This window comes from Vigna unguiculata, chromosome 4 (genome assembly GCF_004118075.2).
Source record: "Vigna unguiculata cultivar IT97K-499-35 chromosome 4, ASM411807v1, whole genome shotgun sequence".
Lineage (NCBI taxonomy): Eukaryota > Viridiplantae > Streptophyta > Magnoliopsida > Fabales > Fabaceae > Vigna > Vigna unguiculata.
In genome coordinates, this window is record NC_040282.1 from 1533682 (window position 1) to 1551048 (window position 17367).

Here is a 17367-nt window from a genome sequence, read left to right on the forward strand (position 1 = left end):
AAATAATAAATAAAAATATTTAATGTAATATTTAAACTAAACCTGGAACCTAATCATATCATATCTCTAACACACTCTTATATTAGAATATATATATATATATATATATATATATATATATATATATATATATATATATATATATATATATATAGTCAAAATAGGTAATCTGTCTGACGTGACTCGATCCATTACGGGTTGATTATTTAGTGAGTCAACCCAACCTGCACTTATTGATGGACTAAACGGGTTGGTTGATGGGTTCACTTAATTAAAAAAATACAATTCTTTTTAATCCAAAACAAAATTATAACTCTAATTAATACAATCCAAATACAAACCAAAATCACAAAAATATAAATTATTTATGTGTTGGCTAAAAAAACATAACATGACCCAAAACAAAGTTCAACTTAATAAAAAAACACTTGTGTGATCTTCTATTTATGGGCTGATGAGACAACTTAACTCACTACAGTTCAACCCGAATGAGCCAGATAAGAAATAAACACGTACTAAAATTTGTAAACAAATTTTAACCCAACCCAACCCAAACCTGTGATAAGTCAGGTTGGCTCGTGCATTCAAAGCCATTTTGACCGAATGTCATTAACACAAATCCCCTTATCACATCTTACCACGAATAATTTAAATAGAGCATCCTTTTCATGATGTAATAACTTGGTCGATACGTAGATTAAACTTAATTTAACTTGTGAGATACTACGTATGAATTGTAGGCTTACCTTGAAGAATGTGATGACAAAAAGAAAGCAAATTGAGTATAAAATGAATATGATATAGCAAGTAGTTGAAGATTCTAAGCCACCAAGGAAGATATTTGGAGAGTTGGCTAATGTTTTAAAAAGGCACAAAAGTTGGCAAAACCTCTCATCGGTGTTTCCAATTGGTAAGTTTCCAATGACCGACAAAGTCAATTTTTCCACTTACCAAATAAACTAAATTCCAAAACCATTTCACATTCATACGCATCAAACAACCACTTCTTCTTGCATTATTCAATGCCATCAACCCAGACAAACACGTTTTTCTGCTTTACTTGTTTCATTTTATAACGTTTCTGTTCCTTACATTTTCTCATCTCTCTTCTGCACTCTCTGCTGCTCAGGTTCCCGTTTCTCTTCGTTGGATCCACACACACTACGGTACTTCTCTCTCATTCTATTCTTATTTTATTCTCTATTTTGGGTAATGGGACAAACCAAACTAAAATACAACAAAACCATTGGGTACCATTGTTGTCTCAACAGTTTCGCCATGTTGTCTTATTCAAGGTATCTGTTTATGAAATTTGGGAGGCTCTAAAGATTCTTAATTTTACTGCGGATTTGTTGAATCCTGTTACTGTTGTAACTTCAGAAACTGTGTTTTTGAAATCACTTTTCACTGATTATACTGTGTTTCAGAACCAGTTTTTCTGATGAACAGTGCTGTTAGAGACTGGGGTAATAATAGTAATAATAAGTTAAAATTGGAACTACTCTTGTCTTAGGAGGAATAAAATCGTCACTTTTTTGGAACAAGGGATCTGGTTGCTACCCAAATGATATGATTTGAATCACTATCAGTATCTTGGCTGTGTCTGTCATTTGTTTAACTATTTATGGAAAGAGGGTGTTTTCATGTTTGGGTTCAGATTTAACCAAGTATTCAAAGCTGGAAACTTTTTTTTTTTGTTAAGAAACGGAACATTACACTCTTTCATGATTTTCGATGTATTTCTTTAATACAAAATTATTTATTACTTTTTTAGTAATGTCACCTTTGACCAACAATAATCAGGAACTCAATTTGGCTCATCTTGCTCAATATATAATAAAAGTAAATTAAATTTTGAATATCAGTGATATAGCCTTTTTTGAATTTTCTTATGTTTAAATTTTACTGGAAATAATAATAATAATTATAATAATATTATTATTAATTTTAGTGAATTGACCTGCAAACTTTTCAAGCCAATGCACTCAATGCATTTTGTTTTTATCCTTCAAGAGCGTGGACTTGTCAATTGAGTTAATGCAGATAATAACTTGTAATGCTATTGGTCTTAGGCCAACCATCTTTTATTTATTTTTTCTTTCTTTTTCTTTCTTTTTTTTCCTTTTTCACATGAATGTCGATCACCTTCATTCCTCAACCTCATTTTTCTAATCTATTTCTCATCCTATTCAAGAAAATACTTCATTGGTGAGGAGATAACAGAACATATATATATTTTAATTAATTATACTATAAATGAATTTATAGTAAATTAATTTTTACTTTATAATCTTTATCTTTGTTTAGCAAGTCTGATTTGTTGATTACATGAAGCATGAAGTTTATTTCTTTTCTATTTTAACGTTAGAAGCCACAATTTACTCTGCAGTCACCCATTTTTTGTAGCAGGAAACTGTGTCCATTGCAAAACCTTGGTTACCTTAAGATCATACAAGGAATACTCCACACATTCTCCATTTTTAATCAAGAAAAATCAGAAATGGTTCCTGAAACACTCGCTGTTCCTGCAATACTCCTTGTGGTATTCATATTTGTTGTATCAGTTGCTGTGTTGAAACCAAAACAAGGCCAAGATAATGGAAAACACCCACCTGGTCCCAAGCCCCTCCCAGTTCTTGGTCATCTCCACATGCTAGGGAAATTGCCACACCGCACCCTTCAATCCCTTGCAGCAAAATATGGACCTATAATGTCCTTAAAGCTAGGGCAGGTTCCAACCATTGTGATATCTTCACCTGAAGCAGCTGAACTATTCCTCAAGACCCATGACCTCAGTTTTGCTTCCAGGCCTAAAAGCATCTCATCCCAATATATTTCCTATGGTGGCAAAGGCTTGGCTTTTTCTGAGTATGGTCCCTACTGGCGCAACATGAAGAAACTCTGCACTGTAGAACTTCTGATTGCATCAAAAGTTGACATGTTTGCTCCCATGAGAAGTGAGCTGTTGGCAGAGTTTGTCAGTTGTCTGCAGAAGACAGCATCGTCGCATGAGGTTATAGATGTCAGTGATACTGTCGGGGATGTCATTGAGAATCTCACCTTTAAAATGATCTTTGGTCGAAGTAAAGACGATAGATTCGATGTCAAGAACCTTGTTCGTGAAGTACTGAACTTGTCAGGAACTTTCAATGTTGCAGATTATTTGCCCTGGCTACGCATGTTTGATCTTCAGGTATGAAATGCTACTGCATGTTTTGTTATAGATTTTATTGTGATTTAAATCATACTAACAATTTGATTTAATTTTCAGGGACTAGTAAAACGATTAAAGAAAGTGAGCAAATCATTTGACGTGGTCATGGAGCAGATTATAAAAGACCACGAACAAGATTCTGATAAAGATGAAAAGGGTCAAAAGGATTTTGTGGACATACTCCTTGCACTTCTGCATCAACCTTTGGATCCTCAGGATGAAGATGGTCCTGTGGTTGAAAGAACGCATATCAAGGCTATTGTGATGACTATGATTATTGCAGGAGTCGACACATCTGCCACAACGGTTGAGTGGGTCATGTCAGCACTCTTAAAGCATCAAAGAGTGATGAAGAAACTGCAAGATGAGTTGGAAAGTGTGGTGGGGATGAGTAGAAAGGTGGAGGAAACTGATGTAGAAAAGTTGAGTTATTTGGACATGGTGGTGAAGGAGACATTAAGGTTGTACCCTGTTGCACCTTTGCTGGTACCTCGTGAGTGTAGAGAAGATGTTACTGTAGATGGTTACTGCATTAAGAAAAAGTCAAGGGTGATAGTGAATGTATGGGCTATGGGGAGAGATTCTAAAGTTTGGTCAGAAAATGTTGAGGAGTTTTGTCCTGAAAGATTTTCCAACAGCAATGTGGACATAAGAGGATTAGACTTCAGACTCATACCATTTGGTTCAGGTCGGAGAAAGTGCCCTGGGATTCATTTGGGTCTCACCACTGTTAAGATTGTTCTTGCTCAATTGGTTCATTGCTTCAATTGGGAGCTTCCTCTGGGCATGTCCCCTGATGAATTGGACATGACTGAGAAATTTGGTCTCGCAATGCCAAGAACTAAGCATTTGCTAGCAGTGCCAACTTATCGCCTAGCGAGTGATGTTGGAAAGGAATAAATTATGCAGATTAGGCTAATTGCTAAACATGGTTTACCTAAAATTAAATTAGGAAAAGATGTTTTTTCAGTTACTATTTTATCTGCATGAACCTTCAAATTGGATTTTGTATAGTTTGTAAATTTAATCTGTGAGATTGTGTCTATATATATATGCACGAAAGATTCAGTATTTTAAAGTTCGAAATTGGAGCAGAAAATCAGCATTGCAAAACAAAACATGGAAAAGACATAACAGAGTATACGAACTAGGAGGTAACTGTATAGAACAGACATTCTGAGAAATAAATAATGTCTCCTGGCTAATGTTGAATGCAGAAAATGGAGTCAATCGAAAAACCAAGCATGAGATTCAATTGACGTCACAAGATTTTTCTTAAACACGTAGTTCATTAATTATTATCATTAAAGATATGCAATTTTTAATTTATCTATCAGAGTTGGCACATTTGGTTGAATCTTCTGCTTCTGGGTGCATTCAGATTTATCTTATTGATAAACTATATATATAAATTATACTGTTCTTGTCAAGGTTTGTGGTCTTTTCTAACCTTATAAATCTGAAACATTTTCTCTATCAAAACAATAAAGAAACTTTTGATTCTGAAAACAAAAAAACCAGCCGAAAACATTCTTTTCATCTTCGAGGACTGTCATTTTCTAGGGATATATATGTTTTGATTTTTAAAATTTTCTAACCAAATACAATACATCTACCTGGTCACTGCTAATTTTAGTTATAAATGCTTACTTTGGTTGTCAAATAGATTCGAATCAAATCCATCGAAGATTTTTCTTCGATCATCACAAAATACGTGATCAGATTTCATACGTAAAAAAATCTATAATCATCAACACAAACAATCGGAGTTATCTGAAGTAGAATCGTCCCAAATCACAAAGAGACACTAATCCTCTTCACTACTTCTTCGACCGTTACCTTAACACATTATCAGTTCTTAAACTATACATATGCTTCGGTCAAAGTTTGAAATATTGATTTATAATGTAAGAATCAATAAGAGACATTCTCAATTGATTTTGAAGTGTATCTTTATTTTTTTATTGGGTTTTTCAAAATCAGGTTAAAATACTAACTAATTTAATTTCTTATAAACTTTCAAAATTTTGAATCAATCCATGCAAGAGGAAGATATTGTTGGTTAGTTTAGAAGATATTTTGTTTTATGCCGTTACTGTTCTGTTTCTGTGATCAAATAAATTTATTTAATATGTTATTTATTAGGGATAATGGTTTGAAGTCTAAGTCAACACCCACCCATAAATTTAGCATGAAATTTTGGAAGTGGAGTTAACGGCAAAGCCAATCTTTCCCGGTAATAAAATATGAGTTGACAGTAATATATCTCTCTATTATGCTGTGTTTAACAGATATAAATACAGGTCACAACCAATTCCTTAGCCATCACCAAAGCTTCATACACATCAACAATAAACCAAACAGCAACAACATGTTCCATCTAACACTACTCATTCTCCTAGCCCCGCTAGTCTCATTAATCTACATCCTACACACCACCGCGTCACGGCGGAGACAGCCACCGTCTCCTCCGGGGCCGCCACGGTTACCGATAATCGGAAACCTCCACATGATGGTAGGAGGAAGAGAAGCACTCCCACATCGTTCGCTCCAATCCCTGTCCCAACGTTACGGTCCTATAATGTCGCTACAACTGGGAAACGTTCCGACCGTGGTGGTCTCGTCCCCGGAGGCCGCGGAACTGTTCCTCAAAACCCACGACGCTGTGTTCGCGAACAGGCCCAAGTTCGAAGCGGCCCAATACACGTACGGCCCAGAGAGCGTGGCGTTTGCAGAGTACGGTGCGTACTGGAGGGGAGTGAGGAAGGTGTGCACCACGCACCTTCTGAGCGCGTCGAAGGTGGAGCGGTTTGGGCCTTTGAGGAAAAAGGAGGTTGAGGCGATGGTGGAGCGGTTGAGGGAAGCAGCGGCGGCGCGTGAGGTTGTGGACCTTAGCGAGCGCGTGGGGGAGGTTTTGAGGGACATGGCATGCAAGATGGTGTTGGGAAGGAACCAGGATGAAAGATTTGACTTGAAAGGGATTCTTCTGGAGACCATGAGTGTTTCAGGAGCTTTCAATGTGGCAGATTATGTGCCTTGGTTTCGACCCTTTGATCTTCAGGTTTGTATATAAGAAGTTGCTGCCATAAAGACACGAACTTTATATATATTCGGATGATTAAATTAATTTATGCTTCTGTTTGTTCCTCAGGGATTAACAAAACGATCAAAGAGAATCAGCAAAGCGCTTGATGAAATGTTGGAGGAGATGATTGAAGAACACGAAGTGGTTCCTAAAGCAGAAGGGCACCTCAATGATTTCATTGATACACTACTTTCGTTGAAAGACCAACCAATGCATCCACATGTTGAAGACGCACCTGTGATCGATAGAAGAAGCATAAAGGGTATTGTGTTTGACATGGTGATTGGTGCATCAGAAACTTCCAGCAACGTGATCGAATGGGCGATATCAGAACTTGTGCGACATCCGAGAGTGATGGAAAGTGTTCAAGAGGAGCTGAAACATGCGGTTGGAATGAAGAAGATGGTGGAGGAGATTGATCTGGGAAAACTGAGTTATTTGGATATGGTTGTGAAGGAGACCCTAAGGCTTCACCCTGTTGTGCCGTTACTGGCACCTCATGAATCAATGGAGGATGCAGTGATAGAAGGGTATTACATAAAGAAGAAATCACGAATAATAATAAATGCATGGGCCATAGGGAGAGACCCTAAAGTGTGGTCTGAAAATGCTCAAGTGTTTTACCCTGAAAGATTCGTTGATAGCAACGTAGATTTTAAGGGACAAGACTTTGAACTGATACCATTTGGGTCTGGTCGGAGAAGCTGTCCGGGAATTGTGATGGGTTTGAGCATAGTTAAGTTGGTTATAGCACAGTTGGTACACTGCTTCAACTGGGAGCTACCTTATGGTGTTGCTCACCATGAATTGGATATGAACGAGAAATCAGGGTTATCGATGCCAAGAGAAACACCTTTGCTTCTCATTCCCACTTGTCGTTTGCTTCATGAAACTCTGGTGAATTAATTTAGACATGAGACACCGGTGGTGAGTCAGAAGATATCATAGTTAACGTTAGAAGGAAGATGAGAAAGAAAATTAGATTGCATGCATCATGATTTCTCCTTGGATATATCCACTAAATATTGTATTGTACAAGAGTCTCAGAATAATTTAAATATATCATTGTCTTTCAATTATCATAAGTGTTTTTAAAGACAAAACCAACTCCATCTAGAAAAAAAAATCAGTTTCTTTTTAATATTAATTGTTTTAGACCTAAAAAACCATTTAAAAAAAATCATTTATAAATTTGTTTTTAAGTTTTCCAAAATCCTTAATATATATATATATATATATATATATATATATATATATATATATATATATATATATATATATATACTTAATTTGTTTGTTTTATATAGGGAAAACATATTCAATCACCTTATATGTATTTGTCATCAATAAAAAATGAATTCAATATTAAATGTTAATAGTGAAGAAAAAGGTATAAGTCAATATGTTTGAAACAGATACTAGGTATTGTTTGCGATATAAATCACCTCAAACATATGCAAAATTTCAGGTTTCTTCATCATATTACAACCTAAAAGTTCATATGGAAAGGTAAAAATGGATGAAAAAACACTATATGTAAAATATACTTAAAACCACGTTTACTTTTCTTAATTCTAATTTTAATTTATTTATATACACATTTAATCAAGATGAGTCTTTTATATCTTAAAATATAATTTTAATCTTTTAATATATTCTACTTACACAATCTCTATCGCAAAACTTATTATACAAAATCCCTGTTGTGGTTAATGTTTTCAAAATATAATTTCTTTTTATTTTAATAATTTAAAGTTTTACATTTTAAAGATAAATATATTTTTAGTTTATAAGTTTTCACATCAAATTATATTTAAATTTTAATATATTTTGATTTCAAAATTTTAAAAATAAAAGTATATAGTTATTTTATCCTAATTATATTAATTTTTTTTGTGTCAAATGACATTTTAACGTTGATCACTCACAGATTTACGTTTGAGCTTCAGTAAAAAACACATTTTATATGTCACCAAAATTTAAAATAATTATATTTATTCACTTTTAAATATTGAGACTAAAATATGTTTAAATTTAGAACTATAAAATCCCATCAAGATTATAAAATTCAAGAACTAACAATATATTTAATTTTAAATTTTATTTATATTAAAGTCTTATTATTATGCACATATTTTACTTTATAAATTAAAATAATACAATTATGACATTCAAATATGTTTGTTAAAGTGATTAAGAAATCGGAAAACTAATGTTTGTAATACTTCAGATTTAATCGATCCCACTTAAGTAAGGACTTTAAAACCATGCCTAGAAAAATATTTTCAAAGTGATAAAAATAAAACAAAAATGGAGTAATACTTTTGAATAAAAAAACAATAAAAATTCTAAGACAACATTTTTCTACGGTGGTTATTTCTTGGTGCTTGGAAGGAACCTTCTTCTGAGTAAACTGAGTACTGAACACGTTTTCTGGCGGTAAGATAAGAAGAGTAACTATTGATTGACCAAGTCCTGTCTCATATCTTATGACAGAGTAGACTAAAGACTGCTTGGTATAGCTACACACATTCTTCATTCATCTCTTCCCTCTCTTTCATCATCTTCTTCTTGTTGTTGTTCTTCTGCAGAAATGGAAGATGATGAATTTCCTCAGATCAAAGGTGTTGTTATAATCACCCTTCCACCCCCTGATAACCCTTCTTTGGGCAAAACCATCACTGCTTTTACTTTCTCTGACCCTTCTTCTCCTCAACCCTCGCTTCTTCAACAATCCAACCAAAACCAAACAAACCTCAATCATCACAACAACACTGATCCTCCCCTTCGCTCCAACCCATCTAATTCTCAGCTTAGTTTTTCACTCAGAAGACTCTTCCACGCCACCCCACTGAAGCTTTTCTCCTTCTTTGGTCTTCTTCTCTTTGCTCTCTTTCTCTATGGTTCTGTTTCTTCAACCACCACTCTGGAACTGAGTGGCCCCAAGAATGATGCTGATGATGATGATGGCAAACCCGGATCATATTTGCTCCCTTTGTATCCTAAATTTGGTGTTTTGGGGCAGAAGAACATGAAGCTCCAAGTGGGGAAGCTTGTTCATAAAGATAAGTTTTTGACACAAACCAAAAATAGGGTTGGTTCTGAGGTTGTGGCCGTTGACTCTTCTTCGGTTTTTCCTGTCAGTGGCAATGTTTTTCCCGACGGGTATGATCAAAATCGTTGCTTTTCCTGATTTGATTGTGGGGTTTACGAAGAAAAATAAAAGTAAAATTGAAGACTTTAAATGTTTCTTTTTTACTTAGTGATTAAATAACTAATATAGAATCTCTGCTTCTGCATTAATTGCAACTGCATCAGCAACACAGTTTCTGTAATTACACTGCTACTGTTATGAAATTTAGAAAGAAAGAAAAATTACATTTCCTTTTGTCCTTTTACGTATTGATTAATAATATTCAATTAGCTTATAGAAAAGAATAGTGCAATTGTATGATAAGCTAGGAACTACCGATTTTCTGTGATTTGGCTTACCAACATGTTCTTCCTTGCAGGTTGTATTTCACTATTTTACGTGTTGGAAATCCTCCAAGAAGTTATTTTCTTGATGTGGATACAGGGAGTGACTTAACTTGGATGCAGTGTGATGCTCCTTGCACAAGTTGTGGAAAGGTATACTTTATTATTGATCAAATATCAAGCCACCTCAGTTAGATGAATGTGGAATTTTTAATGGAACTATAGAGCATAGATATAACTTAGTTACTAGATGTTTATGAAATTTTGCATTTTGTGGATTTTTGGGATTGGAGAATTGTGTTTACTTGAAGGATAAAATTAATTCAGGGAGCTCATGCCCTATACAAGCCAACAAGATCCAATGTAGTATCATCCATGGACTCTCTCTGCTTGGATGTTCAGAAAAATCAGAAGAATGGGCATCACGAAAGTTTGCAACAGTGTGACTATGAAATTCAATATGCAGATAGGAGTTCTTCCTTGGGAGTTCTTATTAGAGACGAGCTTCATCTTGTATCTAAAAATGGATCCAAAACCAAGCTAAATTTTGTTTTTGGGTATGAATCCCTTCTTTTTTTGCAGCTCTACCTTTTTCTTTTTTCAATAGTGTATTGTAAGAAATTGATGATCCATTCAATGCTATACTTTTATATTATTAAGGTGTGGATATGATCAAGAAGGCTTACTTTTGAACACATTGGCAAAGACAGATGGAATCATGGGACTGAGCAGGGCAAAAGTGAGCCTACCTAACCAGTTAGCAAGTAAAGGGCTTATTAAGAATGTGGTTGGTCATTGCTTGAGCAATGATGAAGTTGGTGGTGGTTTCATGTTTTTGGGTGATGATTTCTTGCCATATTGGGGCATGACTTGGGTTCCCATGGCTTATACCCTTACTACGTGAGTATAACTTCTTAATTAAGAATGTGATTGTTCCCAACTGATTATGAAGTGAGTTTGATTTTCTTCTGTGAAACTGCAATAGATTTCCACTTTGAGAATGTTAAGGAATGTTGTGTCTTGTACCAACAACAGGTTAACCTTTTTGTAACAAGGATACAAAATTACTTAACAGAGAATATCTAGATTTATTCGATTTCATTAGAAAATTTCCATATTTTTAATATTTTTAAAGTATTTACTTTTTTTCCTCATGCTGAGCAACATTCTAGCTTTGTTCTGATTCTTTTGTAATTTAAATGTTGAATGCACTATAGGGATTTATACCAAACTGAGATTCTTGGAATAAATTATGGAAATCGGCAACTGAGTTTTGATGGGCAAAGCAAAGTAGGAAAGGTGGTTTTTGATAGTGGCAGCTCGTATACATATTTCCCAAAAGAAGCATACTTGGATCTTGTTGCTTCTGTGAGTTTTTACATTTATTAATCTGAAACCATTTTGTACATTTTTCTTGAGTCTGTTCTTGCACACCACATATTCATTACTTATACTTACTGGTGCAGCTTAATGAAGTTTCTGAGTTGAGACTCGTTCAAGATGATTTAGATACTACTTTACCTATTTGCTGGCAAGCAAATTTCCCAATCAAGTAAGATAAATTACTCAAGGTGCAATTACTTTTTGCATTTATAATGTTGGTTTTGTTATAAAGTAACATAATTTGTAAAGCAGTAATTACAGCAGGTGAAATGACACTATTTTGTTCTAAAATACATGTTACATGAATGCAGATCTGTCAAAGATGTCAAGGATTACTTCAAGACCTTAACTCTTCGGTTTGGAAACAAGTGGTGGATTTTGTCCACAATTTTTCAGATTCCTCCAGAGGGTTACTTGATCATTAGTGTAATCCTATCTTTTTGTTTCAACTTTTTGTTCCAATTGATTTTGTTATTGTCATGTATTCTAAAAAACTACCTTTTTTGCTGCAGAACAAAGGCAATGTGTGTTTGGGTATCCTTGATGGTAGTAATGTAAATGATGGATCCTCAATTATTCTTGGAGGTACTCTCAGCCTCATGAAAACCTGAAAGCTTACAAATAATTTATATTTTTTGTGTTTTTTTTCCCTTATAATGGTATAAGTGCGTGTTTGGTTCTGCATCAAAGTGATGAAGAATTAGTTAGAATTGATTTTCTAATGCAGAATCAACATGTGTTTGATTTCTAAAATCAATTAAAGGATAAAAAATTCATGTTGAATACGTTAGATAATTGACGCTGAACCAAACACACACAAGATGTTGGTGATTGAATTGCAAATACAGGGTTATCTCACACTACTTCACTTAGCCTGTAATCTTTGTACATTTTTGTTTAATGTGTTTGATGATGAATAACTCAAGTGGGGTGATGATTTGGTTCTCCTTGCTGATTATGATTTTTGCAGACATTTCATTCAGAGGATACATGGTTGTGTATGATAATGCAAAGCAGAAAATTGGTTGGAAGAGAGCAGATTGTGACATGTCAAGCAGAAGATTGAGAAAGAAAAACAGTTTTATACCTGATACCATGCTATAATTTACACTAAGAAAAACAATATAACTTGTATTATTTACATATCCTTTCATGGTAAAATCTAAGATGGCACACACAAATAAAACTGCCAATGTAGAGTTACACACAAAAATGTAGGAACTTAGAAGAGTAATGGATACAATAGGTTATTTTGTACTTCAATAACTATTTCATTAAGAAAAATGTCACCACCAACACTTTTCTCAACACTTTCTTTTATTTTAAATTCATTGGAAACCTTCAACATAGGTGGTTCTTAGTTGATTTCATTTAATAATACTGTTTGAAAGAAAGTATCGGAGAAAGTGTAGTTAGTTCTTTTTATATCAACTATTTTATCCTTTTTTTTTTAGATATAAGATTTATATTCAACTAATTTATAAGATTATGTTTTGTTTTTTCAAAAGTAATTGATGGATGGAAGTGTAGTTTTAATTTTTGAACTTAAACTCTAATATTTTTAGTTTTCATGGAAGAGAAAAAGAGACATTTTAGTGTTTATTGTTTGGAAATTAAAATAATTTAAGATACTTTAATAGAAAAATAATCAATATAAAGGATAATTAAAAAAGGGTCCTCTGAAAAGAGATTTACAATTACTGTTAAGTGGATAGGGAAGAATACAACTATTTAGTTCAACTGAAAGATAGCTTTGTTAGGGTTTATTTAGATGGCTTATTCATCTTTTTTTATTATTCGATAATCTATTATTTATATTTTTCCACATCGTTTAATAAATATTTTATTTAAAATTAAATTTATTTCTTAATTTTGATTAACTCAATCTTACTATATTGTTTAAAATAATTATATATAACATATTTTAGTAAAAAATATAAATAACATTATTACTTTTTTAGAATAAAAATAATTAAGATATTATTACTTAATTTGTTAAAATAAATTACTTATATTAAATTTAATTATAATTTTATAATTTTTAAAATTATGTACATTGTACAATAAAAATAATTATATATATAATACATTTTTGTTAAAATTATATATAAATAACTTAAATATATTTTTATTATAAAACAAATTAAAAGATTATTATTTACTTTTATAAAAGATAATATTTAAATTTAATTTAATTATATTTGAAATTTAAAATTATTTTAATAAATATATCATGAATTTTAAACCCATGCGTGAAATCCTAATTTAATAGACTCGAAAGAATTCTACCAATTTTAGAAACATCTAAAATTATAAGATTAATAAAAATATAAAACTAAATGAAAAATACTTAAAGTATAACAAAAACTTCATGACTGAAATAATGTAAGCAATTATGGTATTATGGTATTGACTAAGATTAGCAAAATTATAATTTTTTGAAATATAAGAATCGAAATTACTGAAAAAGTAAAAGATATATAATTTATTCTATAGTATATTATATAAGTCAGACACTAGAAGAAGAAAAATAATAAATAGTCTTATTTATCCAAAACTGAAAAAAAAAACAAAAATAATTTGAGAGCGAAAGATCACACTGGCAACGCTCATCACCCAACACAACTAATCACCCACCACTAACAATGACGGAGCCGCCGCCTCCACCACCAGTACCACCACCATCACAAACGGTGTCGCCGGAAAATGACGTCGCAATGTCCCCCCAAAACTCCTCCGAAGACCCAGAATCCTCCCTCCCCACCCAAATGACGCCCGAGCCCGCTGTTCCAGAATCTCCAGACTCCACCACGACCCGACACGACCCGGTTCCACCGCCGCGAAAACGTCGCCGTCGCAAGAAGTTCTTCACGGAACTCAACGCTCCATCCTCCACTCGCCGAAGCGACGTAGCCAAGGACTGCGACGTGGAAGCCCTAATAGCGATCTCGGTGGGGTTTCCAGTGGACTCGTTAACCGAGGAAGAGATCGAGGCGAACGTGGTTTCCACCGTGGGTGGCTCCGAGCAATCGAACTACATCGTCGTAAGAAACCACATATTGGCACGGTGGCGGTCCAACGTTTCGGTCTGGTTAACCCACGACCGGGCCCTCCGGTCGATCCGGTCAGAGCACAAGGGCTTGGTCGAAACCGCGTACAGGTTCCTCCTGGAGCACGGTTACATCAACTTCGGCCTTGCACAGGAGGTAAAAACCCTAAAGCTGAAACCTTTCGATGGGTCTGATCGAGGAACGGTGATTGTGATCGGTGCTGGGTTCGCGGGTTTGGTTGCAGCTAGACAATTGGTGTTCATGGGGTTTAAAGTCGTGATTTTGGAGGGTAGGACCCGACCCGGTGGGAGGGTCAAGACGAAGAAGATGAGTGGTGATGGTGTGGAGGCTGCAGCTGATTTCGGTGGGAGTGTCCTCACCGGTATAAATGGGAACCCTCTTGGGGTACTTGCTAGGCAATTGGGTTTGCCATTGCATAAGGTTAGGGATATTTGTCCTCTGTATTTGCCTGATGGGAGGAGTGTTGACCCTGAGGTTGACTCTAGGGTTGAGGTTTCTTTTAACAAGTTGCTGGAGAGGGTTTGCAAGCTCAGACAGGCTATGATTGAGGAGGTGAAGTCAGTGGATGTGCCATTGGGGACGGCATTGGAGGCTTTCAGAAGGGTTTACAAGGTGGCTGAGGATAAGGAGGAGAGAATGCTACTGAATTGGCACCTTGCAAATTTGGAGTACGCGAATGCAACTCTCATGTCCAATTTGTCTATGGCGTATTGGGATCAGGATGATCCCTATGAGATGGGGGGTGATCATTGCTTCATTCCAGGGGGGAATGAGACATTTGTTCGTGCATTGGCGGAGGATCTACCTATTTTCTATGGGAGAACTGTGGAGTGTGTGAAGTATGGGAGTGATGGGGTGGCAGTTTCTGCTGGTGGGATGGAGTTCAGAGGGGACATGGTGCTTTGTACAGTGCCATTGGGGGTGCTTAAGAAGGGGGATATTGAGTTTATACCTGAGCTTCCTCAGAGGAAGAAGGATGCTATTCGTAGGTTGGGGTTTGGATTGTTGAACAAGGTTGCAATGTTGTTTCCATATAATTTCTGGGGCGGGGACATTGATACTTTTGGTCATTTGACTGAGGATTTGAGTATGAGGGGTGAGTTTTTTCTGTTCTACAGCTACTCCTCGGTGTCTGGGGGGCCCCTTCTGGTGGCTCTTGTTGCTGGGGAGGCTGCAATAAGATTTGAGATGATGTCACCGGTGGAGTCTGTGAAAAGGGTGTTGGATATTCTGAAGGATATTTTTAATCCAAAGGGGATTGTTGTTCCGGAACCTGTTCAGGCAGTGTGTACTCGGTGGGGGAAGGATCACTTTGCATATGGATCTTACTCTTATGTTGCTGTTGGGTCTTCAGGAGATGATTATGACATTCTTGCAGAGAGTGTTGGGAATGGAAGAGTGTTCTTTGCTGGAGAGGCAACTAGCAAGCAGTATCCTGCAACCATGCATGGAGCGTTTCTCAGTGGAATGAGAGAGGCTGCAAACATTTTGAGAATGGCAAAGAGAAGGTCTTCCATACCTGACACATCAAGAAGTAACACCCAGGAGGATGATGATCTGCACAAACTGTTTTTGAAACCTGATATGGCATTTGGTAGCTTCTCTGCTTTGTATGATCCAAAACTGAATGATCTTGATTCCAGTTCATTACTGAGGGTTAAGATTGGAGGTGCTGGCAATCTTTATCTCTATGCATTGATCTCAAAGAAGCGGGTCATTGAGTTGAGTCAAGTGGAGGGAGATGAGAACAGGATGAGAATTTTAAACCGCAATTTCGGGGTGAGTTTAGTTGGGAGGAAGGGTTTAAGTGGTGCTGCAGAATCTCTTATTGGCAGCATAAAACTGTCTAGACACAACTTTGATGCAGTGGATAATTCTTAACAGCATCATGGAGAATAGAACTTCCTTGATCCTGTTATGTTTAAACCTATATTCTTCTGAGATCTTATTAGACAATGACTAATTTTCCACTTGTAACCATTTTTCTCAAGGATGTTTCATAATGAACAAAATCAGTTAGTAGTACTGTTTTCTCTTTATGATTTTGAATGTAAAAATGTTTAGGTCGAGTCTGGTAACTCTTCAAGAACTAGTTCAAATAGAGAATTCAAGATTCAATGATACGAAATGAGTTCTAAAATTTGGACATCATGTTTGATATGCCTGACTAAAAGAAGCTTCCATTTCGATGCAAATCCTTAGATACAATCGTGCTTCACACTTCCTTTTCTGTCTTCATAAACAGTATTCAAGTGATCCAAACAGAGGCTTAGATTTCTCCTTGGACCCAATGATTGCTTTCACTTTATATTTCATAATAATTATTTATTTTGAAAATTTACTTTCTCCTTTATATTTTAAATAATAATTATAGTCTTCTATTTTTTTTTTCTCTGGAAGTCTTCTTTGTTATTAAACAATTTGAAGTTTTGAATTAAAAGTTTCATAAACTATTTCTACAATATTTAATCTAAAATTATAATTTCAAATTCTGAATTTGTCAATTTTAAAAAAAATTGGTATCACTTTTAGGTTAACTGATAGAAATTAGTTGACACTGAAAACATGAGAAAAGAGAAATGAGATGTAACAGGTAACTGTCATCTCCCAATATTCCGGAATAGCAGACATTACATTTGACCACTCCACTCCATATTCCTTTATATTCATTCGATCTATTATAACATCATCACCAAAATGCTAGTCAGGACAAGAAGAATTGAATGAAAAAAGGTAATTAGTATCGCTTTCAGATATGTATCAATAAATCAGCAATGAATCAAACTATATCTTACTATAGTTGTGCATGTGTGATGTCTTTAATTTTAAAATATACATTTCAATACATTCATAACTTTTTCAGTTTCTAAATAATTACTCACTTTGCTTCTATGCTAAACGAATATCATTTACTTTTATATTTTTAATAAATTGGGATTATTTTTCTTACTTTACTTTAAAACATCATACTGAATAAAATTTAAATAAAATTATAAAAAACAACTAATTTTAAAACAAAAAATGTTTTATAAATAAAATGAGTATATATTATTAAAAACATACAAAAAATAAGTGTTGTTTTTACAAAAAATGAGAAATGCTTGTATATGTAAAAGTTAAAAAATATATGAATATAT

General features: G+C 34.6%; 3 protein-coding genes across 3 annotated transcripts; all 3 read left to right on the forward strand.

Moving 5' to 3' along the window:
• The first annotated feature begins 893 nt into the window (after window positions 1-893).
• LOC114182014 lies at window positions 894-7292 on the forward strand. The gene is made up of 5 exons (XM_028068753.1): window positions 894-1166; window positions 2407-3193; window positions 3272-4099; window positions 5673-6275; window positions 6366-7292. The coding sequence occupies exons 2-5, from the start codon at window positions 2501-2503 to the stop codon at window positions 7203-7205; spliced, it is 2964 nt and encodes a 987-aa protein (XP_027924554.1). The 5' UTR covers window positions 894-1166; window positions 2407-2500; the 3' UTR covers window positions 7206-7292.
• Window positions 7293-8766: 1474 nt separating this feature from the next.
• LOC114182384 (aspartyl protease APCB1) lies at window positions 8767-12504 on the forward strand. The gene is made up of 9 exons (XM_028069258.1): window positions 8767-9464; window positions 9812-9929; window positions 10104-10333; window positions 10437-10676; window positions 10994-11144; window positions 11243-11328; window positions 11471-11585; window positions 11672-11744; window positions 12130-12504. The coding sequence occupies exons 1-9, from the start codon at window positions 8893-8895 to the stop codon at window positions 12261-12263; spliced, it is 1719 nt and encodes a 572-aa protein (XP_027925059.1). The 5' UTR covers window positions 8767-8892; the 3' UTR covers window positions 12264-12504.
• Window positions 12505-13651: 1147 nt separating this feature from the next.
• On the forward strand, window positions 13652-16255 carry LOC114182204 (lysine-specific histone demethylase 1 homolog 1). The gene has a single exon (XM_028069017.1). The coding sequence runs from the start codon at window positions 13805-13807 to the stop codon at window positions 16109-16111; it is 2307 nt and encodes a 768-aa protein (XP_027924818.1). The 5' UTR covers window positions 13652-13804; the 3' UTR covers window positions 16112-16255.
• Window positions 16256-17367: the final 1112 nt, after the last annotated feature.

Coding starts and splice junctions, on each gene's coding strand:
- LOC114182204 (XM_028069017.1), top strand. CDS start 13,805: ATGACGGAGCCGCCGCCTCCACCACCAGTACCACCACCATCACAAACG.
- LOC114182384 (XM_028069258.1), top strand. CDS start 8,893: ATGGAAGATGATGAATTTCCTCAGATCAAAGGTGTTGTTATAATCACC. Junction 10,677..10,993: donor ATGGCTTATACCCTTACTAC/GTGAGTATAACT, acceptor AATGCACTATAG/GGATTTATACCAAACTGAGA. Junction 11,329..11,470: donor CAAGCAAATTTCCCAATCAA/GTAAGATAAATT, acceptor ACATGAATGCAG/ATCTGTCAAAGATGTCAAGG.
- LOC114182014 (XM_028068753.1), top strand. CDS start 2,501: ATGGTTCCTGAAACACTCGCTGTTCCTGCAATACTCCTTGTGGTATTC. Junction 3,194..3,271: donor TACGCATGTTTGATCTTCAG/GTATGAAATGCT, acceptor TTTAATTTTCAG/GGACTAGTAAAACGATTAAA. Junction 6,276..6,365: donor TTCGACCCTTTGATCTTCAG/GTTTGTATATAA, acceptor TTTGTTCCTCAG/GGATTAACAAAACGATCAAA.